The following is a 22,832-nucleotide window of genomic DNA, read 5'->3' as shown; positions in this document are numbered from 1 at the left end:
CGCAGTGTTCTGAGAGTAATTGCTGTGAGCAGGGTGTTGCGGCTGGGGAGACTTAGTCGCCACAGAGCTGTACAGCTCTTGACTCTTGATTTTCTGTCTTCACTGCCTCCATCGTCAAAAGCTGTGCTGTTCTGGCTGAACTACAAGGCTGCCTATGACAACTGGAATGAGCAGCGGATGGCCTTGCACAAGGACATTCACATGGCTACCAAGGAAGTGGTAGACATGCTGCCGGGCATCCAGCAGACCTCCGCCCAGGCCTTCGGGACCCTCTTCCTCCAGCTCACAGTGAATGATCTGGGCATCTGCCTGCCCATCACTAACGCTGCACAGGTGCGTGCATCGAGCCTGGCCGGGCATCTCTGGTGCAAGCTTGATACTGTCTGCTGGGTAGGCGGGACACCATGGTGCCTGTGCAGAAGACTGTGCAGCCTGAGCCTCTGAAGTCTCGGTCCAGTCCCCACACCCATGACCCAGAGCTGAGCAGGGCTCGGGTAAACAGACTTAGTAGTCTGCGAGCTAGGTGTGGTGCACCTGGTTGAGCTCACATGCTGTCACGCACAGGGACCTGGGTTCAAGCCCCTGCTCCTTGCCTGTAGGGAGGAAGCTTCACAAGCAGTGAAGCAGGTCTGCAGGTGTCTGGTCTCTCTCTTTCTCTCTCCTTTTTTGTTTCCCTCTCCCCTCTCAATTTCTGTCCTGTCAAATAAAATGGGGGAGGATGACCCCTGGGAGTGGTGTATTCATAATGCTGGCACCGAGTCCCAGTAACAACCCTGGTGGCAATAAAAACAAACAAATAATAAAAACAATAGTCTGTATACCTTGGGTTCAGTTAACAGTGAAACTAGCCCCTCACTCTCCAACCTTTATTTCTCCATAATTAAAAACAACTCTCATGAGACTTTGGGCTGGTTGTCCTTGGGAGCTGTGATGAGACTGAGTTCCCCTGACAAGCAGCAGCCTAGCTCACGACACACATTTGTTCTTCACAGTAGTACTGGCATACTCTCGACTCACAAAAGAAAGGGAGCAGCTAAGAATACTGCTAGTCGCTTACAGAGAACAGTGGTCATGAAACTTCCCAGTGATGTTCTCTGTACCTTAGGACTAGTTCTTAGGAATAGATAGGTATTTGCATCCATGTGTGCAGGACAAGTAAACAGCAGACAGAGGTCACTGTTGCCCCAAGTACAAAGGACCTGTAATCAGCTGTTGGATGAGTTTATCGTTTACTATTTTATCTGGCAAGACAACCTTAAGGAAAACTCTGGGTTGAGGATGAGCAGTGACATGTTTGCTTCTCAGGAGATAGAAAGTGGTGAGTTTCTAGTGCCTCGATGCTCACCAGGGCTGTGGCTGAGTGCAAATGCTCCTCTGGGAAGAACAAAGGAGAGAAGTAACATTTCTGCTAGTTCAGTTTTTTTCTAATTGGGGGATTAATGGTTTACAACTGAGAGTAAAATACAGTAGTTTGTACATGTGTAACATTTCCACAGAACAATTCAACCCTCCAGGCCCTCCTCCGCCACCCTGCTCCAGGACCTGAAGCCTCCCCACTCCCTCCCCAGAGTCTTTTCGTTTGGTGCAGGACACCAAACCCAGTCCAAGTCCTGCTTAGTGTTTTCCCTTCTGATCTTGTTTTTCAATTTCTGTCCATGAGTGAGATCATCCCACATTCATCCTTCTCTTGCTGGCTGATCTCACTTCACATGATTCCTTCAGGCTCCATCCAAGATGGGGTGAAGAAGGTGAAGTCACCAATTTTAATAGCTGAGTAGTATTCCACTGTATATCAAGACCACAATTTGCTCAGCCACTCATCTGTTGTTGGACACCTGGGTTACTGCCAGGTTTTGGCTATTACAAATTGTGCTATTATGAACATAGGTGTACACAGATCTTTTTAGATGGGTATTTTGGTTCCTTAGGATCTATCCCCAGGAGAGGAATTGCAGGGTCATAGGGAAGGTCCACTTCTAGCCTTCTGAGAGTCTCCAGACTGTTCCCCACAGAGGTTGGACCCATTGACATTCCCACCAGCAGTGCAGGAGGGTTCCTTTGACCCCACAACCTCTCCAGCATTTGCTGCTGTTACTTTTCTGATGTGTGACATTCTCACAGGAGTGAAGTGGTGTCTCATGGTTGTCTTTATTTGCATTTCTCTGACAACCAATGACTTGGAGCATTTTTCCATATGTCTGTTGGCCTTTTGGATCTCTCCTGTGGAAAATATTCTGTCCGTGTCCTCTCTCTATTTTCTGGATGGGGTCATTTGTTTTCTTGTTGCTGAGCATGGCGAGCTCTTTATATGTTTTGTTTATTAGCCTCTTGTCTGATGTATGGCCTGTGAAGATCTTCTCCCATTCTGTGGGAGGTCTCTCTTTTTTTGGGGGGGTGGTGGTGGTTTCTTTTGCTGTGCAGAAGCTTTTTTAATTTGCTAGTTTAGTTTTAACAGTGCACATGGCAGATGCATTTCACTGGAACAGTGAAAATATTAAGAGTAGGTATCTTTTTTTTTTAATTAGCCTTTCTGTTTTGCTTTGTTTTTACTTTTAGATAGGTCAGAGAAATTTAGAGTAAAGGGGGGAGAGAGGGAGCGGGAGAAGGAGAGTGACTTATAGCACTGTCTCACCGATTGTGAAGCTTTCTCCTGCAGGTAGGGACTGAGGGTTGGAACCCAGGTCCTTGCACATGACTAAGTGCCCATACAGGTGTGCCACCACCCTGCCCTCAGTAGGTGTGTGGCCCATTTCTGACTGCTGTCTTGTTTCTTCACCATGTCTGTAGTCCAATCACACTGGGGACCTGGATACTGGTTCTGCGCTGGTGCTGACTATTGAAAGCACGCTCATCACTGCCTGCTCGTCAGAGTCTCTGGTCAGCAAAGGGCATTTCAAAAATTTCTGCATCCGCTTCGCCGATGGCTTTGAGACATCCTGGGATGACTGGAAGCCAGAGACGCGCGGGGATCTGGTGATGAATGCCTGTGAGTGTTTTCTACTTTCTGTGAGGGCTAAAAAGAGAGAGAGCAAGCCCAGTGTCCTCCGTCAGACACTATTAGCAAGGCTAATCAGACTTGCACTGTAGCTGGGGTTGTGAAGTAAGAGCTCTCTCTCATTTAAGACAATGAAAAGTGTTGAGTGCTTCCTGGAAGCCAACAGGATAGGTGTTCGTCGGGGTGGTAGGTGTCTGAAGGCTTCTCACCCTTCGCCTTTTCTGTAATGGAGTTCTGGACGGCCAGGTGATGCATCTCAGTCTGTGGGAACCAGGAAAGTAGAATGTGAAGGTCCAGTTCATCATGTAAAAGGACCAGAACCCCCGCCTTACTGAACAGAGCATGAAACCCACAGGTCCAAATGTGTAGGACACACAGTGTGTTGTGTGAATCCTTGGACCCTGTGATGCCGTTCTTGGGGACTCCTGAGGTTGTGTTTACTTGCTTGAAGACGTTCAGGGTCTGCTTGTGTCTGTTTTGCTATCCTAAGTCCTAGATCAGAGTGGATAAGCAGTCATTGTTAATGAAGAAAAGTTACAGTTGAGGCATTACAGGTTGAGAATTGAAATTCCTCAGCCAATCATGTGAGTAGAAGTTAATACTTATTAACGTCCAGAAAGCAGTGTGTGTGCTGTTATTTGTAGTTTTTCCTCTGCACTGGAAGAAAGTTGTCTTTCTAGTTCTTGACTTTCTTTGAGGAGTGAAAAGCTTTGCATTATTTTTATATGAAAATTTCAAAGGTGAAATTGTATAGGTGAAATCTTGTTTTAAAGTGCCTTGTGTCTAGATAATTTATAAGTAAAAAGAAGTTGCTTTACTGTCATATATATGTAATTTTCCCCCTTTATTTACCAGAGCACTGCTTAGCTCTGGCTTATGGTGGTGCAGGGGATTGAACCTGGGACTTCAAAGCCTCAGGCATGAGGGTCTCTTTGCATAACCATTATTCTGTCTATCTACCCTCAATATATATATATGTTTTTGTTTTTGTTTTTGTTTTTTTGCCTCCAGGCTTATTGCTGGGCTCGGTGCCTGCACCATGAATCCACTGCTCCTGGAGGCCATTTCCCCCCCTTTGTTGCCCTTGTTGTGGTTATTATTGTTCTTGTTGATGTCGTTTGTTGTTAGATAGGACAGAGAGAAATGGAGAGAGGAGGGGAAGGCAGGCGGTGGGGGGGGGGGAGAAAGACAGACACCTGCAGACCTGCTTCACCGCCTGTGAAGCGACTCCCCTGTAGATGGGGAGCAGGGGCCTCGAACCAGGATCCTTATGCCAGTCCTTGCACTCTGTGCCTCCCTATATATATATATATATATATATATATATATATATATATATATATATATATATTTTTTTTTTTTTTTTAAGTCACTGTCCCTCAAATGTGTTTTTTCTTTAAATGACTGTAAACCTAGTTTATTGTTGTTGCTTTTCACTAAGATGACATCGTTGCTGTTACTGTTGTTGGCTGGATGTCCTTGTCCATAGCAGGAAGTAACCGTTTGGCCCTTCTGTGCAGGTGTGGTTCCTGACGGCACCTATGAAGTGTGTTCCAGAACCACAGGCCAGGCCGCTGCTGGTGAGTGTGGGTGTTCCCAGCAGACTCGCAGCTCAGCCAGTCCTGGGCTCTCAGACCTGTGAGGCCCACTCTGCACGGATAACAGTCTGTTTGAACAGTGATCCTAAGACAACCTTATGCATATAAGGTAGACTGCAGAACACCTTAGATAAGGCGGAGCTAAGTGAGAGAGTCTTTTCTGCCCTGTGAATTTAGATTCTAATAATGTATCTTATCTTAGTGCAGGATACTAAGACTTTCAGTGCAGTGAAGAACTCCAGCTGCTGCAGACCCTACAGTGGGACAAACGTCCAAGCTATGATCAGAGCAAGTTTTGTGGAGACTGAGCATATAAGCAGGGCCTTAAATGTGGGTGAAGTGACAGGTAGTGAGCTCTCATGCTCTTGGCAAGAGGGCAGGTGCGGCAGCTCCCACATAGCCATGGTGGGGAGCTGAGCTCAGGGATCGAGGCTCCTGGGGAAGAAGGTGCTGCTTCCATGAGCTAACAGCAGACTCACCAGACTCCTTGAAGGCAGAGTTACTGAGACTCTGGCATCGCCTCACCCAGTGTCATATCTGTGTGTGGACAGAGAGCAGCAGTGCCGGGACCTGGACACTCAACGTGCTGTGGAAAATGTGTGGGATTGATGTGCACATGGACCCCAACATTGGCAAGAGACTCAACGCTCTGGGCAACACGCTCACCACACTGACTGGAGAGGAGGACATGGACGACATTGCTGACCTCAACTTGGTGAACATTGCCGACCTGTCGGACGAGGACGAGGTGGACACCATGTCCCCCACCATCCACACTGTGAGTGACTCCACTTGCGTGGAGCCTGGTTTTACTCTCAACCAAGTTCTGTTTCACCAGCCATGAGCTGGCAGGGACCTTAGTTTGCACACGTGATAAAGACAGAAGCAGACTCAGGCCCTGGGGGAGGTGTGCTGGGGGCAGGATCACTGTAGTTACAGGGCTTCTGGGAGGGGGATGAAAACACTAAAATTCATGGAGTACTAAGATACATTTTAAGTGTGCGTTTATGGTGTGCAACTTAGATATCAAAGACGCTTATAAATGCAACTAAAAATCATGTAGGCAGAATGAACTCTGCATTATAAATATGTAATTCCTTCTTACTGTGCCTTCTGTGGAATCAGGTCTTAAAGTTAAAAGACACACTTCCCTGCTTCTGTTCTAGCATGGATTTTTAAATTTTTCAAAATGTCACTAACATGAAAGTGCTGCTCTTGGAAAGAGGCCTTGAAACACTGTTCCTGTTTATCACCTAGAGCTCAGATGGAAGCTCAGTCAGTGGAGACGGCCACAAGCTCACCTTTGGGCAGCGACTCGTAAACCACCTGCTAGGCCTGACGCCCCTCCACCAACGCCATTCTCTTCCTGTAGAGTATCTGTGTGGCCCCGAGGCGGGCCCCCCACTGCAGGCTAGCCATTCCCACTCGAAGGCATGCAGAGCCCACTCCTGGGGGAATGTAGGTAGCCAACAGTAGGTGCCTTACGGAAGGCTGGGCTGTGAATCACTGCTAGATCCAATCATTGTACCTCGTGTAGACGGCTTTGATTGTGCATGCTTCCTTTGATCAAAGGTGTGGTGTCTGTGATGGTGTGGACCAACTGAAACTGGAGGGTGGTAGTGACACAGCCCTTTGACTTTCCAGGAGGCTGTAGAATATCGAAGACAAGGAGCACCCTGTAGCCAGCCAGGAGACCTCAGAGGGAGGAAGGTCCTCAAGCGCATAGTGGATATCCGGGAGCTGAATGAACAGGCCAAAGTCATTGACGACCTCAAGTATGTGCACTGATGTCCACCTTAACAGCAGGTCCCTGACCATGACCCTGGACTTGGGTCAGGGCCGGTACAACCCTGTGGTTTATAAACAAGACTACCAAGGTCTGGAGACGTTTAGTGCTATTCCTGAAATAATACCCCAGGTCTTCACACTCACCACATGAACACACATGAGCTATGTGCTCACACCCATCTCCACACATGAACACACACACTCGCGTCAACATGCACACACATGAACACACTCCTCCACACATGGAGCCCCACTCTGCACATGCACACTCAGGCACGACTTCTGCAACATTACCTCTGGAGTAGAAGCACTTAAGAGGGAGACAAACTGAACCTTTCCTACATTCCTGCCATGACGTGCCCTAAGTTTAGCTGGAGTCTTCCCATGTCCTGATGTGACTTCCAGCTGTGCAGTAGTGGTGTATAGTAATCTTCCTTCATCCCAACTGTCTCTTACTTCCTTAGAAAAGATGTTGGTTTTTAGCACATTTCTGCAAGATTAGATAGCAAGCATTATCCAAACTTTGTAGTTTGAATGGTGACACTGACTCAGAGGGGTTAACAGATTGAAATGAGCACATGTTTGTATCTGAACACAACGTTCATAGTCTTTTTGTTTTGTTTTGTTTTGTTTTGCTGTATAAACTGTTAATAGACAAAGCCTAGCTTTATTTTCTCTTAGACACACCCACTGTGTGGCCACAGTGCCCAGGCAAATGTAGCTCTTACTGAGCTTACTGTGCAGGCTACGTACCAGCACCTGACTGTATTCACCTGTGTCCTTCTGTTCGGAAGCCAGTCAAGGATCATGTGCTGGTGTGGGTCCTACACAGTGGGGAATCACACCTCCTCCTCAAGCCTCAGTGAGCTGTCCTGTCCTCTGGGTCAGGCCCAGGTCTGCTTTCCTCAGCACACACGGGCATGTCTTCACCCCACCGCCTTAACTTTTCCAACACCCTGATATCAGTGTTCAGGGCTTGCAGACAGTGCAGAAGGCCCTCGGGCCAGTAGAGACGCGGTGGCAGCACGTGGCAGTGCGTGGGCCTCCTGGAGGGAGAGGCTTTTTGGTTCGTCTTGTTTGGCCTGCCTTTGCTAGCAGTTCTAGAGAACTGAAATGGGAGAAGGAGTAGGTGTGATCTTTTTCTTCATCTTTTGTCTTCTGGATAATATTAAGTAATACTTCCTCTGAGACTAAATGTTCTTGCCAAATTCTTGTTTTCTCCAAAAGTAGCAGTCATACCTCACCTTTTCTCTGTTCAAACCCCTATACCTGTATTTCACATTCAAGGACTTCACACACGTGTACATTGTGTAAAGTGAAAGGCAGATTGATAGCATTTGAGTGAGTCACAGTTTCCTGTCGACTTACAGTTTTGCTCTCGGGGGAAAAATGAAATAAAATATACTTCTTCCTTATCCTCTGACCTGAAACTTGAATTATATGTAGAATTTTCCACACAAATATTATTCTTCAGACCAGGGTGGTGCCCTTTCTGAGATCGTAAGACACTTTTGATACAGAAATAGGTAAGCAAAATGTTAGTTTTTGTTTTCTTTTGCTTTGTTTTTTACAGCTTGCCAGATATGAGAGTTGACTCGATGGAGCATTTTGCTCTGCCCCTACATAAGCTTCCATGTTCTGATAAATGAAGGCGTTGCAAAGGAAATGTAAAGTTCATTTTCCTTTCTTCCTTCAGCACACTAATTTCCATATTTTCTTTGCATCCAGAAAATTAGGTGCAAGTGAAGGAACCATAAACCAGGAAATCCAGCGTTACCAGCAATTAGAATCTGTTGCTGTGAATGACATCCGAAGAGATGTCCGTAAAAAATTACGGCGGTCCAGCATGCGGGTGAGTAGACGCTTTAGTGAGTCTTGCTAGGCCATAAAATCTCTCCTGACTTTATGAAGCAAACTTATCTGTGATGACTGTGATGACTGTGATGGTGGCCAGAGAAAAAACTGACCCAGTGCCGGTGATTGTGCACATCCTATCTGCTGTGTACCGGGCACTGTGGGAAAGGCTTTACCTTCAGCAGCCCAGGAAATCCCCACAACAGCGGGGTGACTTGTGCTGTCTTCCTCATGTAAAAAGTGGGAACACTTAGTCACAGAGAGGCCTAATAATGCGACCAGGCACGTAGGGCCAGTAATTTCAGGAACACTGAGCTGTGTCTTCCATCTGCCTTTCTTGAAGCTATCCTTGCTTCTCGGCCTCTGGCTCAGTGGCACATCTTTCCGGATGTCTGTTTTCCAGCCATCCCACTTCCTGTGGTTGACTACACCTGTCACCCTCGTGTACTCTCGGCAATTGTTATCTTTGCTGTTTCAAGTTAATTGCCCTACGAGGCTCTGTTTCTTGAATAATAAATCATTTATCTTTGATTCTACTACCTACCACATGTTCTAGGGTTTAGCCCACTTGCTGGACAATGTAAGTAAAAATAAGGAAGCATTGTAAATATTTAACAGAAAATAATCCTACTACTTACTTAAAGGCAAGTAGGTTGTTTTGAGCCAAGGTGGTCTTTCAATGAAGAAACTACTTTTTAAAAAACAGATGTGTTCTAAACTTTAAACAAGCATCCATTTCTTTTAAGAAGCTACAGTTAAATCGGTGGCGGTTGAAGTTGTGGGGGCTGGGAGCTCATGTGAGCTCTCTCTGGCTGGGCCCGAGTCCCACTGTGTACTGAGAGGGGCAGGATCTACCTTGGTTCAGTCTTCGATGGGTCTTGGTAGCATGTGGGCAGTAGTGGCTGTCTCACACAGTCCTGTACTTGAATCTAGTGCTCCTATGTCCCTAACAGTCAAGCAGTCTTTTTAAAATGTGACTTCCAGAGGTTATAAGGAAGTTTCTTCTCGATTACCAACTTGGTAATAAGACTAGGTAGGGAAGACGGGGGATGTGAACCTGTATGCTTAGCCCGTGTCTCACATCCCTTGATACCTGTCAGTCGGTTCCAGGTCAGATCTTCACTAGATGTCTGTTAGTACCTGGCCCGAGTGGCACATGGAGTGGGAATTGAGGGCACCACACCACCCTTACCTGGGGCAGCGTCCTGTCCAGGGATCGTGAGGGGTTGTTAGGCGGGTTGTTAGGCAGACGGCCGGGTACTTGCCTCTTTCCCCTATCAAACATTCTCTCAGAGCCTTTCTTTAATTCTCCTTTTCTTCCTCTTCTTTACATTTATTTTCTTCTGTCTTAGCTTATGTCTGTGCTCCTCACTCCCCACACCTTTCCTTTCCACATGCTTCCATCACACGGCCCTCCAGGTGAGTGCTGGGAAGTGTAATCTCTGAACCCAGTACTTTAAAACCACCACTTGTTTGCTAGGTCCATTCTTTCTCTGTCTCTCAATATATCAGTAAATGAATACTATTAGCATATTAATTATTTCATATAATATTAAGTATTGCTATGTTAATAAATACTGCATTCTATATTAATAAAAAATAACTTATTGAGGCCTGGTAATTGGCACACCAGCTAGAGATTTGGACTTAAAAGCACAGGGTTCCCAGGTTTGATCCCCAGCGTCACATGTGCCAGAGTGACGCTCTAATTCTTCCTTCCTCTCTCCCTTTTTCTTTCCTCCTTCCTTCCTTTCTTCCTTCCTCTCTTTCTCTCTTTCTACCTTTCTCCTGTGTTAACAAATATGTAAATATTAAAAGAAAAAACATAAAAGCAAAAGTAACTTGTCACTGATGAGAATGGGCTGTTGGATCTAGGAGCATAAAAGCTCCAGTGACCTGTTTCTCCTGCTCCATTAGGCTGCTTCCTTGAAGGATAAGTGGGGCTTGAGTTACAAACCAAGTTACAGCAGATCAAAAAGCATCTCCGCTTCGGGAAGGCCACCTCTTAAGCGAATGGAAAGAGCAAGGTGAGGTTTCAGCCAGTGAAGCTGGCAGTAAAGCCACTGCCCGCACTTACTGCTGAGTCCTGACTGAAGGGATTGCAGTCCGGGCAGCGCACAGACCAGCGGTCTGCCAGTGATGGTGTGTTGTCCGGTCACGCTCGGTGGGCTCTGAATGCTCGTGTAAACGCCACAGTCGTGGTGTGCTGCTGAGTAGCCAAGTACATTGCTGTGTATACACGTTTATGGTAAACTTACAGACTACCCAAAGAGATGAAATCATGCACAACCTGTAGCACTTTGGTAAAGATGTGGTTATATTAATTTACACACAAAAATGGGAATCCACACACTACTGAAGATACAGCACTGGACTGGTAAATGAGCCCTGCAAAGTAAGAAATGAAATCGATATGGTTTAGTTTAGAAATTCTGAGCTCCTTTTGGGGATACTAAAGGTGAAAAATGGAATGCCAAAAAGTTTAGTCCTTGGACCAGAAGACATTTAGAGGTAGAAAAATGTCACTAATCAGACTGACTAGGTCCAGGCATTTCTCAGTGAGAACATTGCTGTTTTATTTTCTCCTCTATCTGCAGTTCTCGAGTAGGAGAAACGGAGGAGCTCCCAGAGACCCATGTGGAAGCAGCCTCGCCGGGCCCCAGAGTCACGTTCACTATCCAGGACACAGTAAGAGATCCACAGTGCTAGATAAATCTCAGTCCTTACAAAAGGACGGCAGTTCCACCTTTCAGAAACAGCAGTCCCTGCCTGCTACAGTGAAAGTGGGGGCTGTGGTGAGTGTGGTAGCAGCCACAGCCTCACCTCACTGGAGTCACGTGAGGGCTCCGTGTTTGCTTATAGAACGGGGGCCCTCCTGCCTCCTGCCTCCTGCCTCCTGCCTGTGTCCTGGAGTCGCTTTCCAGCCAAATGCAAGTCCACATTCAGCTAGGTGTGGGGTGTTCCTATAGTTTAATGCTTGGTATGTGGAGATAATAGCAGAAACCAGAAACTGGAACGTTCACTTCCAAGCTGTATTCTAATGTTTGGGGAGGTTGTCCAGTGGCTAAGTGCAGGACTAGCGTGCATGAGGCTGTGAGTTCTAATCCCAGTCAGCACTGCACCTTGCCACTGAGCCTTGCTCTGGTTTGTGTGTGTCTCTCTCATACGAAATAAATCTTTAAGAAGTAAAGTCATAATTAATTTTATAGTGTGCTAAAATTTATGTTTATATGCTTGTTTCTATTTTGTATATTTAATCCATTGGTTCTGTTTTTCATAAGCTTTTTAAAAATTTTTTTTCTTATTTTAATTAAGTTGAAAAAAACAGTGTGGGGAAGTACATCTCAGCCCAGCTGTCCCAGGGAAGGGTATTTTAAGGTACTTAAGAAGACATACATTTTGCTTTAAAACTAATTAACCACCCTCAAAATCTGCTTTCAAAACGTCTTTCTCTCATACTAAACTCAAACGTTAAAATATTTACATAAAGGCTCGAACATTGCTTGAGTTCTTCATCAAATATATTTAAGTTTTTGCATGAATCCATTAATTTTATCCTCCTTTATAGTATATTAATTATTTAAATCCAAAAGACTAATGAAATCAGTTTACCAAATTAACTTAGTCAAATCATAATCCCAAACCTGCAATCAGTTATTTGTTAATCTCTAAATGAATCTTTTCTCCTACATTCAACTATAAAATGAAGCTTTAAATATGTATATGTAGTGTATATGTATGTATATTATGTGCATGTATGTATATATATGTATGTATGTATCTGTGCTTGGATGTGCATGTGTGTGAGTGCATGTATATGTGTGTGTTTGTGTATGTGTGTGCATGCGTGTAGGCATGTGTATGTGTGTATATGTATGTGTGTATATGTATTGCATGTATATATGCATGTGTAGGTCTGTGCGTGAATGTGTGTGCATGTATATGTGTGTGCATGTGTGTAGGTATGCATGTGTGTAGGTATGCTTGTATGTGCATGTGTGTAGGTCTGTATGTATATGTATGCACGTGTGTAGGTATGTGTATACATGCATGAATGTGTGTAGATATGTGTGTATATGTATGCATGTGTGTCGGTGTGTATGTGTGTGCATGTGTGTCGGTATGTGTGTATATGTATGCATGTGTGTAGGCATATGTGTATATGTATGCATGTGTGTAGGTATGCTCGTGTGTGTGTATGTATTATGTATATATACTAGTTAACTAGTTTAGATCCTGGCTTATACTAGAATCAAAACTTCATCAAAATGATAAATTAATCACTGGATATTATTTCTTTTGAATTGTTAGTATAAAAGCACTTATAAGAGCAGTCCATGAAAGTCATTCTCATGTTTAAAAGTGGGAATGTGCTACACAATCATTGACAAACTGAGTCAACAGTTACAGAAACAGAATACTCACAAAACCGCAGTTTGCATCATAAAAGTGAAGCTTTCATTAGTCTGATTGGCATGTCTTTTGTTTAAAGTGAAATTTGGGATCATTTACAGTTAGTTGAAGTGATTTTTTTTTCCCCTTGTGTTCTTTGAGATCTAATTGCTATATATATTAGTGTCAGAATATAATCTTAATTTTACTATGTGTATGTTAAATGATTATTGAAAGCATAAATTGATTCAAGTCCTATTTTTAAATAGTAGTGTATATTATTTATAAAAATAGTACATAGCCGGGGCTGGGTGGTAGAGCAGGAGGTAAGCACACATGGCACGAACCCCAGGGACCAGCATAAGGATCCTGGTTCAAGCCCTTGGCTCCCCACCTGCAGGGGAGTCGCTTCACAGGCAGTGAAGCAGGTCTGCAGGTATCTTTCTCTTCCCCTCCTCTCTCCATTTCTCTCTGTCCTATCCAAAAGCAATGACAGCAATAGCAACAATAGTCACAACAACAACTATAAACAAGAAGGGCAACAAAAGGGAAAAAATAGCCTCCAGGAGCAGTGGATTCATAGTGCAAGCACCAAACCCCAGCGATAACCCTGGAGGCAAAGAAAAAAGTACATAGTCACAAATTATAAAATTGATTAAAGCATGATTAAATATAAAATGAATATTTATCTATATAAACTCTTAGCACCATTGTTTTGTTGTTGCCTGACTTCACTGGGATAACTTTTTCATCGAGCGAGAGAGACCAAAGATTGATACTTCCTCCGTGTAGAGAGAGCCGGGCTTGAACATGGCTGAACATATGGCAAAGCTATTTAACTAGCCCTCACAGCACCATTTGAAAAATCGAAGGTGTTCTGATACATTAAATCCTGTTCATTACATAGCACAAGAAGTAGAGAGCTGAGGTCTTTGAATATTTGAAACTCTGACTACAGCATTTCATTTTGTAATGGTAACATCAGTAAATTGCACTGTCACACTTTACAGACTTGCCACGCTCTTTTTTTTTTTTTTTTTTTTTTTTTGCCTCCAGGGTTATTGCTGGGCCTTGGTGCCTGCACCATGAATCCACTGCTCCTGGAGGCCATTTTTCCCCCCTTTTGTTGCCCTTTTTGTTTTATCGTTGCTGTGGCTATTATTATTGTTGTTACTGCTGTCATTGTTATTGGATAGAACAGAGAGAAATGGAGAGAGGAGGGTATGACAGAGGGCGAGAGAAAGACAGACAACTGCAGACCTGCTTCACCGCTTGTGAAGTGACCCTCCCCCCCTCCTCCAGCAGGTGGGAAGTCGGGAGCTCGAACCGGGATCCTTCCACCAGTCCTTGCGCTTCACGCCATGTGCTCTTAACCTACTGCACTACCACCCAACCCCCTACTTGTCACATTTGTTCTTTTTTTCTTTGCCTCCAGGGTTGTCACTGGGGCTTGGTGCCAGCACTATGAACCCACTGCTTCTGGAGGCCATTTTTCCCATTTTGTTGTCCTTGTTTGTTGCCCTTGTTGTGGTTGTTGTTATTATTATAGCTGCTGTTGTTGCTGCTGGATAGGACAGAGAGGAATGGAGAGAGGAGGATAGAAAGACAGACACCTGCAGACCTGCTTCACTGCTTGTGAAATGACTCCCCTGCAGTTGGGGAACCGGGGGCTCGAACCAGGATCTTTACACCGGTCCTTGCGCTTTGTGCCATGTCCGTTTAACCTGCTGCACTACCACCCAGCCCCCCTTGTCACATTCTTAAAGGATATATAAGTAACTCTCAAAGCTGAACACTGAAACTAGGTCAGAGGAAATTTTATTTTGTTTTGTTGACCTACTTCAGTGCATTGGCCTTGTCTAGTCTTCAGATCATGCACGACCTTCCCATAGGCTGCTCACATTCAAGTGCAGCACCTGCAGTCAGGCCTCTGTAGTCATGTTAGTGCTGCCATGTCCCCTCCAGCCTTAGTCCTCGTCACAGCTCCAGAAAACTCCGCCAAAGGACACAGTCTTTGCTGACACTCCTGCCTCCAACACCAGTGGCTCCCTTGCCATTCTGACGTACAGTTGATCCTCTACGCGTTTAACTCAGAATCCAATCCGCGCTGATGGGCCTTGCTTCTGGGAAGTAAATGTACTCTCAGATTTCATTTCTGTGGCGTCTCTGTGGTTTGACCTGTTTCCTTCCTTGCTCGGCCATCATGTGTTCACAAATCAAACCTTTCAGTTCAAAGTGAGGAAATTCAACTCTGCAGTTTTAAAAACATCTAAATACCTACCTTTCCTCTTTTTAAGTGGAAAGAGGTTTTAATTATGAACCTGACTGATATTTTCACTTTTTACAATCAGTTTCCAGAAGAGACAGAACTGGACCTCCTGTCGGTGACCACTGAAGGCCCGTCCCATTACTCAACCCACAGTGAAGGCTCGTGCTCTGTGTTCAGTTCTCCCAGAACTCCAGGTGGCTTCTCAGCAGGCATCCCTTTCCAGCCTGATGAAGGCCGGAGGGATGACAGTTTGTCGTCCACAAGTGAAGATTCTGAGAAGGAAGAAAAGGATGAAGACCATGAAAGGGAGAGGTTCTACATTTACAGGAAACCCTCGTGAGTAGCCCTTATTTCTTAAGAGCTGTAGGTGAAATTCAGAGTCTAGAACTGAGCTGACTATATCATTTGCAGCTGTTAAATTACTGCGGCGGCGGCTGCTGCTGCTGCTGCTGCTGCTGGGGTCTCACCGTTGGGGCCAGCTCTCAGACAGAGCACAATTGAGAGGACAGATGTGACAACACAGAAGCCTCCCCACTCCAGCTGCTGGGGCCAGGTGGCAGCTGTTAGGACCAACTCAGTGCCCCAGGATTCCTGCTTTCCTGATGAGCTCAGCCCCACGTGACATTATTCATTCTACCTGTTAGTAAAACCTGGACACCAGCATTTAAGTTTCAGAGTTGTGAAACTCTTCTCCAGAATGTAGACTGGGCTGAGACCTGGTTGCCTGCAGGATAGCTCAGTGCATGGCTCTGGACTGAGACCTGGCACAGTAACAGCTTCAGTGTGAACTCATGAAGCAGTAGAATGTATTACCAGGCTGCTGTTCACTTCACATTAGGAAACATCCATGAACGTGTCCCACTTTCTACAATGCCATCTTCTTTCCTCAGGCATACATCTCGTAGAAAAGCAACCGGCTTTGCTGCTGTTCACCAGCTGTTCACAGAACGCTGGCCCACGACTCCCGTCAACCGCAGCCTCAGCGGCACAGCTACTGAGAGAAATATTGACTTTGAACTAGACATACGGGTCGAGATTGACAGTGGAAAGTGTGTGCTCCACCCAACCACCCTTCTGCAAGAACACGATGACATAAGCTTGAGAAGGTATGAGCTGGGAGCACAGAGCAGCCTGCTACACGCTGTCACAGGTGCTGTATATGCCTCACTGAACTGTAACCTCCTCAGCCCCCAGTCTCAGTGTAGACTTACAGAGCAGATGTAAGCAGGCACGGTGCAGTGCTTATTTATTGCATAAAAAAACTATGAAACAAGTATATAATATTGTCTGGAAGCTAGAGAAGAGAGCTGATTCAGACTGTAGTAAATTTGTTCATTGAGATAATTCTGTCTTGGGCCGGAAGATGGTGCCCCAGTATTTAAGGTCTGAGGCCCAGGCCACCATGTGCCAACCTGAGCAGTGCTCTGGTCTCTCTTTTGAAAAGAAATAGGGTTTCCCATCAGTCTTGTCTTTGGAATTCTCCTTTAAGCATGAGCTTCTCAGTTAGTCTCTGTCCTATTGTGCAAACTTCTGTTCTAAGGAACAGTGACACTCTGCTTGTGGAGTTCTGTCAAATAGCAAAGAGAGTGAGAAAGCCTGGGAAACAGTCCCACGTGACGTGGCTGTGGCATTCCCTTTGTCGGCGTGTCACATGAGTGGTGGCACAAAGGCCTGGCCTTAATAGTCCAAGTCAATTGCTGTGCAGACATCAATGGGTGTCCAGTAGAAACGGTACTTTGAATTTTATCCTGCTGGTGTCAAGCGCACATAATTCTGGGCAGCTCTTGGTTAACCTGAGACTGAGGGGGAGCAGCCAGTGCTGTGCGCCACCCTGCCCTGGGCAGCGGGAGGTGAGGGCGCACTGGAGGCCGAGCTCTGTCCAGTGCAGACGTAGCTGCGGTGCTCACTGGCATAGGTGTGGGGGTGCAGTTGAACTTCTGATGTTTAAAGTTTATGGTCTGTTCACTGGAACCTACTGCCATCAGAAGGAGAGGATGCCTTGTAAAGGAGCTTACTGCTAGATTACTTTGGCTTTGAAATGTGGTTTCCCTTCTCCAACCTGAAAAAGAATTATAGGAAAATAATACTTTACCTTTTTGACTTAAGTTTATAAACTGAAGCTTAGTCTTAAACAAAGAACTAAGAGAGGACAGAACATTTTTCTGTTTATAGGAGCTATGACAGAAGTTCCAGAAGCTTAGATCAAGATTCTCCCTCAAAAAAGAAGAAGTTCCAAAGTAATTATGCATCCACCACCCACCTACTGACCGGCAAGAAAGTGCCGTCGTCCCTGCAGACCAAGTCCGGTGACTTGGAAACCACAGTCTTCTACATCCCGGGAGTGGATGTCAAGGCAAGACCCCGGATGTGGCGGGCAGGGCTGGGACCTGAGGGCAGCATCTGTTTCCTCTGCCAGTTGTCCTGAAGGAGACTTCCTCGCTCAGACTTAGCTCTATACTGAGCATAAGACTGTGTTAAGTCACGGCCACATGCTTGTACAACCTTTTCCTGAAAATTTGGCAGAAAAACTAATTTTCTAATTTACACATTGATATTGATAATGTATTTACTAATCTTTACCTGGTACGTCTGTATCAAGCAACTATTTCTGTAGATCTCAGAATCCTAAAATGCTAAGAAATTTAAATATATTTGAGATGACTTTTTTTTTTCTTGCCGCCAGAGTTATCACTAAGGCTCAGTGCTTGTAGCACACTATTGCTCCTTATAGCCTCCCCAACCCCTCCTCTAGACAGAGGTGTGGGATAGAGACTGAGGGAGAGAGACAGAGGTAGTGGCCGCTGTGGAATGTCCCCTGCGGGCACCTGGTATTTGTCCACTCTGCCTGGTGAGCCACTTACCATCCATAAAGTCACCTTAAAAAAATAAAATAAGGGAGTCGGGCTGTAGCGCAGCGGGTTAAGCGCAGGTGGCGCAAAGCACAAGGACCAGCGTAAGGATCCCGGTTCGAACCCCGGCTCCCCACCTGCAGGGGAGTCGCTTCACAGGTGGTGAAGCAGGTCTGCAGGTGTCTGTCTTTCTCTCCTCCTCTCTGTCTTCCCCTCCTCTCTCCATTTCTCTCTGTCCTATCCAACAACGACAACAACAATAATAACTACAACAATAATAAAAAAAATAAAAACCTTTAAAAAAAAATAAATAAAATAAAATAAGCGCAAGGACCAGCATAAGGATCCCGGTTCGAGCCCCCGGCTCCCCACCTGCAGGGGAGTCACTTTACAGGCGGTGAAGCAGGTCTGCAGGTGTCTGTCTTTCCCCTCCTCTCTATTTCTCTCTGTCCTATCCAACAATGACAATATCAATAACAACAGCAACAATAAAAAGGGGGGGCAACAAAAGGGAAAATAAATAAAATAAAGCAGCTCAGGAGTGTCAGGAACACAGAGCTGACCCGTAACACCCCAGCTGGGTCCGGGCTGCAGGGCCATGCTCTTTCCGCCCGCTTTACACTTTGTGGCTCTCCGGTCTACGTGCCTCTAACTGTGAAATGTCGTTTCCCTACAGTTGCACTATAATTCCAAGACCCTGAAGACCGAATCACCTAATGCCTCCCGAGGGTCATCCTTGCCGAGAACTCTCTCTAAAGAGTCCAAGCTGTATGGTATGAAAGACGGGGCGTCCTCGCCGCCTCCTCTACCTAGCGCTGTGCAGAGCAAGACTAACACCCTACTGCCTCCCCAAGCCCCACCCATCCCCTCAGGTATTTAAGGAATTCTACTTCGTTTTTTTCATGACTGAAAGTTTGGTCATCACCTGCTTGCTCTATTGATATTTTTTTCAAATTCATGTTTAAGAAAAAGTATGTGCTCAGAAAGAACTGTACAGAACTTGTGTGGAGGCACGTGGCAGCTCTTTTGTCTGCTTTTCAAACTGACGGTTCCCTTGGAACACCAGTTGCCTGAACGATATGCTAATTAGGAGGCACTTAATTTTTAAAAAATAGTTTATGTTTAGAAAAATTTTATGTTATTCAAGCGTAGGCGCTTCTGACCGCACTGAAATGTCAGATTCGCATTGAGAGAGCAGCTGGGGCTCCACATGGATTCATTATTGACCTGACACCAGCACCAGACTGGTGGCTGGCTGCCTCCCAGGGTCTGCAGACTGGCAGCTCGAGCGCTGTGGGCCCTGCAGCTGCAGTCAGGACTCCACCTGACCAGTGCCGTCTGCCTACTGGCCTCCCTCCTCCGGGCTGACCGCCTGCCCCTTGGCTGTTGTGTGCTCAGGCAGGAACCAGCTGCCTGGGGCAGTGGCCCAGAACAGCACTGAGTGGCTACAGGGCCCTTCACTGTGTGCCCAGCTGACCAGTCCTGGGCCAGCTCTGCTAAGGAGGGAGCCGCTCCAGAGCGTGATCCCAGATGCAGGTGTCCCTGGCAGTAATGTGGAGGTTGGCCACACAGGCCAAGAGAACGGGAACATCACAAGATGGTCTGCTAAGCTTTCATTGGGAAGAAAGAATGCAAAGAACCCAGGACTGTCGGAAAAGCCATGACACATTTATGCATCAAAACCAGAAAAATAGGTCATGACTTTGCCAACAACCTATAGTCATGATGACAGCTAGTATTTGATAATGCTTTTCAACTGACAATTTGCTTGTGACCATGAAGGTCACGTATTACTCTGCCCAGTCTACAAATGAGGGAAGCTGAGTTTCTTTCCTCTCTTCAGAAAGCTGGGCCATGTTGAAGCTGTGAGCCTGAGCCAGGGCTGGCCAAGGCTGAGGCCACAGACGCTGGCATGGCCACTCAGGAGAATGAGAGGGTCAGCCGTGCTAGGCAGCAGCAGTCTGCAAGATCATAGCAGCAAGGGTTCAGGGAGACCTCAAAACAGTCTTTCCCTGACTTGGCACACAGAGTTGATCATTGTTCTCTGTATCTTTTTTTTTTATAGTTTTAAATTTATTTATTTATTTCCTTTTGTTGCCCTTGTTGTTTTGTTGTAGTTGTTGTTGTTATTAATGTCATTGTTGTTGGATAGGATATAGAGAAAATGGAGAGAGGAGGGGAAGACAGAGAGGGGGAGAGACAGACAGACACCTGCAGACCTGCTTCACCACTTGTGAAGCGACTCCCCTGCAGGTGGGGAGCCGGCGGCTTGAACTAGGATCCTTATGCCGGTCCTTGCGCTTTGCGCCACGTGCGCTTAACTCACTGTGCTACCGCCCGGCTCCCCTTGTTCTCTGTATCTTCTTCAGTGGATAAAGTAATGCTAGAAAGAAACAGTGTTAAAGTGATAGTTCTGAACAAATTAGCATAGTAAGAACTTGACGAGTGGCACCAACCTCTGTGACCCAGAGCAAGTAGGAACCACTGTTGTTCCACTCAAGATCCAGCCTGTGTTCTAACACCACGCGCTGTTCCTTTCAGCCTGTTCCTTCACTGCATGCCTGTATGGTGTGAAGTCTACAGCACTTCACCTGATCAACTCCCACATTCTAGTGCTCATAACTAAGTGTGTGTCATTAATAGGCATTTGTCAATATTCTAGCCAAAGGAAAAGGAAGTGGAGGGGTGAAAACAGCCAAGCTGTATGCCTGGGTGGCCCTACAGTCACTGCCGGAAGAGATGGTCATCAGCCCCTGCCTACTCGACTTTCTAGAGAAGGCTCTGGAAACAATCCCAATCACACCGATCGAAAGGAATTACACAAGTGAGTTTTCCCTTGTCACAAACACTCTTGGGTTTTATGGCCTTAGAAAATCTCTTAGTACAACCCTGTAACATTTCATCAGTAGGAGAATTTTACAATAGGAAAAGGACTTGGTCATCTCGTCCCCTTCACAAGGAAGCTAGTCGGGGGCTCCTGGTCTCCTGCAGCCATGCGTGCAGAGCTCGGGGTGGCCACAAGGAGACTAGTCGGGGCTCCTGGCCTCCTGCAGCCATGCGTGCAGAGCTCGGGGTGGCCACAAGGAAACTAGTCGGGGCTCCTGGCCTCCTGCAGCCATGCGTGCAGAGCTCGGGGTGGCCACAAGGAAACTAGTCGGGGGCTCCTGGCCTCCTGCAGCCATGCGTGCAGAGCTCGGGGTGGCCACAAGGAAACTAGTCGGGGCTCCTGGCCTCCTGCAGCCATGCGTGCAGAGCTCGGGGTGGCCACAAGGAAACTAGTCGGGGGCTCCTGGCCTCCTGCAGCCATGCGTGCAGAGCTCGGGGTGGCCACAAGGAAACTAGTCGGGGGCTCCTGGCCTCCTGCAGCCATGCGTGCAGAGCTCGGGGTGGCCACAAGGAAACTAGTTGGTGCTCCTGGCCTCCTGCAGCCATGCGTGCAGAGCTCGGGGTGGCCACAAGGAAACTAGTTGGGGGCTCCTGGCCTCCTGCAGCCATGCGTGCAGAGCTCGGGGTGGCCACAAGGAAACTAGTCGGGGGCTCCTGGTCTCCTGCAGCCATGCGTGCATAGCTCGGGGTGGCCCCAAGGCCGGAGGGAGGGGCCAGCGCAGGCACAGGAATGGAAGGATGTGGGGGGAACATGCTCTGGCTCCTTTTCCCTCACCTCGCACCTCGTGCCTCGCGCCTCACTGCCGCTCTCTGCACAAAGAGCCTGCCTTTGCTCTGATGGTGAAACTCAGACAAAGACATTTTCCCAGCTGTCAGTTCACAAGATGAAGACATGGGCCACTTTGAGCTTCCAGATCCTATGGAAGAATCAGCAACATCTCTGGTGTCGTCTTCCACATCGGCGTACTCTTCCTTTCCAGTAGACGTGGTGGTCTATGTGCGGGTGCAGGTGAGACCACTCAGCCTCTCCTTATGGCTTTAAGGTCCTGACTTTGCAGCTAACCTTTCCAGTATTATCTTCTTGGCCAGCATTTTGTGCTGCTGGTAATAAAAGTTTATATAAAACTGTGCTGAGACCTTCACCAATCTAAAAGGTAAACTTTTGAGAGTTTTAAAAGTTGATATACTTTTATGGCAAAAATAAAATCATAGGGGGTCGGGCGGTAGCACAGCGGGTTAAGCGCACATGGTGCAAAGCGCAAGGACCGGTGTAAGGATCCCGGTTCGAACCCCTGGCTCCCCACCTGCAGAAGGGGTCGCTTCACAGGCGGTGAAGCAGGTCTGCAGGTGTCTTTCTCTCCCCCTCTCTGTCTTCCCCTCCTCTCTCCATTTCTCTCCGTCCTGTCCAACAACATCAATGACAACAATAGCAATAACGACAACAACGAGGGCAAGAACAAGGACAACAGAATGGGGAAAAAATGGCCTCCAGGAGCAGCGGATTTGTAGTGCAGGCATCGAGCCCCAACAATAACCCTGGAGGCAAAAAATAAGAGAAAAAAAATTTTAATCATATAAGTTAAATGTTTCTTAACAACTGGTAATTATGGAGTCAGGATCTCTGGCCATCCTTGTTCCTTTGGGAGCAGCTAAGAAGTGCAGTTAGGCAGACTGTAGTGACAGTACTCTATAGTGACCTTGTTAGGTCACTGCTAAGAGTGCTATGGTTTTCATGTATTTCTTTCTAAAGGCCTTTGGAAGTATTGCTAGCACTGTTAGAATCCATTTATTAAAGAGGCTCTTTGTAAGAGGGGTACAGCTTCGCACAGTTCCCACCACCAGAACTCCGTATCCCATGCCCTCCCCTGATAGCTTTCCCATTCTCTATCCCTCTGGGACCATGGACCCAGGGTCACTGTGGGATGCAGAAGGTGGAAGGTCTGGCTTCTGTCATTGCTTCCCCGCTGAACATGGGTGTTGACAGGTGGATCCGTACTCCCAGCCTGTCTCTCTCTTCCCCTAGTGGGGCAGGGCTCTGGGGAAGTGGAGCTCCAGGACACATTGGTGGGGTTGTCTGTCCAGGGAAGTCTGGTTGCATCCTGCTAACATCTGGAACCTGGTGGCTGAAAAGAGAGTTAACATACAAAGTCAAACAAACTGTTGGACAATTATGGGCCTAAAGGCTGGAATAGTGCAGATGA

At 46.6% G+C, this 22,832-nt stretch overlaps 1 protein-coding gene across 14 annotated transcripts in view; it reads left to right on the top strand.

Moving 5' to 3' along the window:
• Positions 1-22,832, top strand: part of BLTP1 (bridge-like lipid transfer protein family member 1) — a 165,083-nt gene that overhangs the window by 123,444 nt on the left and 18,807 nt on the right. For 9 of the 14 annotated variants that reach the window (XM_060179114.1, XM_060179117.1, XM_060179123.1 and 6 more), the window contains 16 exons: positions 122-333; positions 2,788-2,986; positions 4,516-4,575; positions 5,145-5,371; positions 5,851-6,051; positions 6,238-6,368; positions 8,110-8,233; positions 10,153-10,262; positions 10,833-10,923; positions 11,551-11,613; positions 14,979-15,232; positions 15,787-16,002; positions 17,069-17,249; positions 18,422-18,617; positions 20,408-20,569; positions 21,501-21,640. In XM_060179114.1, the coding sequence (XP_060035097.1) occupies positions 122-333; positions 2,788-2,986; positions 4,516-4,575; positions 5,145-5,371; positions 5,851-6,051; positions 6,238-6,368; positions 8,110-8,233; positions 10,153-10,262; positions 10,833-10,923; positions 11,551-11,613; positions 14,979-15,232; positions 15,787-16,002; positions 17,069-17,249; positions 18,422-18,617; positions 20,408-20,569; positions 21,501-21,640 (2,567 nt within the window). Of the gene's footprint in view, positions 1-121; positions 334-2,787; positions 2,987-4,515; positions 4,576-5,144; positions 5,372-5,850; positions 6,052-6,237; positions 6,369-8,109; positions 8,234-10,152; positions 10,263-10,832; positions 10,924-11,550; positions 11,614-14,978; positions 15,233-15,786; positions 16,003-17,068; positions 17,250-18,421; positions 18,618-20,407; positions 20,574-21,500; positions 21,641-22,832 lie in introns of all 14 variants that reach the window. The other 5 variants (XM_060179124.1, XM_060179122.1, XM_060179115.1 and 2 more) reach the window with 4 other exon arrangements.

Source organism: Erinaceus europaeus, chromosome 19 (genome assembly GCF_950295315.1).
Source record: "Erinaceus europaeus chromosome 19, mEriEur2.1, whole genome shotgun sequence".
Lineage (NCBI taxonomy): Eukaryota > Metazoa > Chordata > Mammalia > Eulipotyphla > Erinaceidae > Erinaceus > Erinaceus europaeus.
The sequence above is the reverse complement of the archived record's forward strand: the minus strand, read 5'-3'. Positions and strand labels throughout refer to the sequence as shown.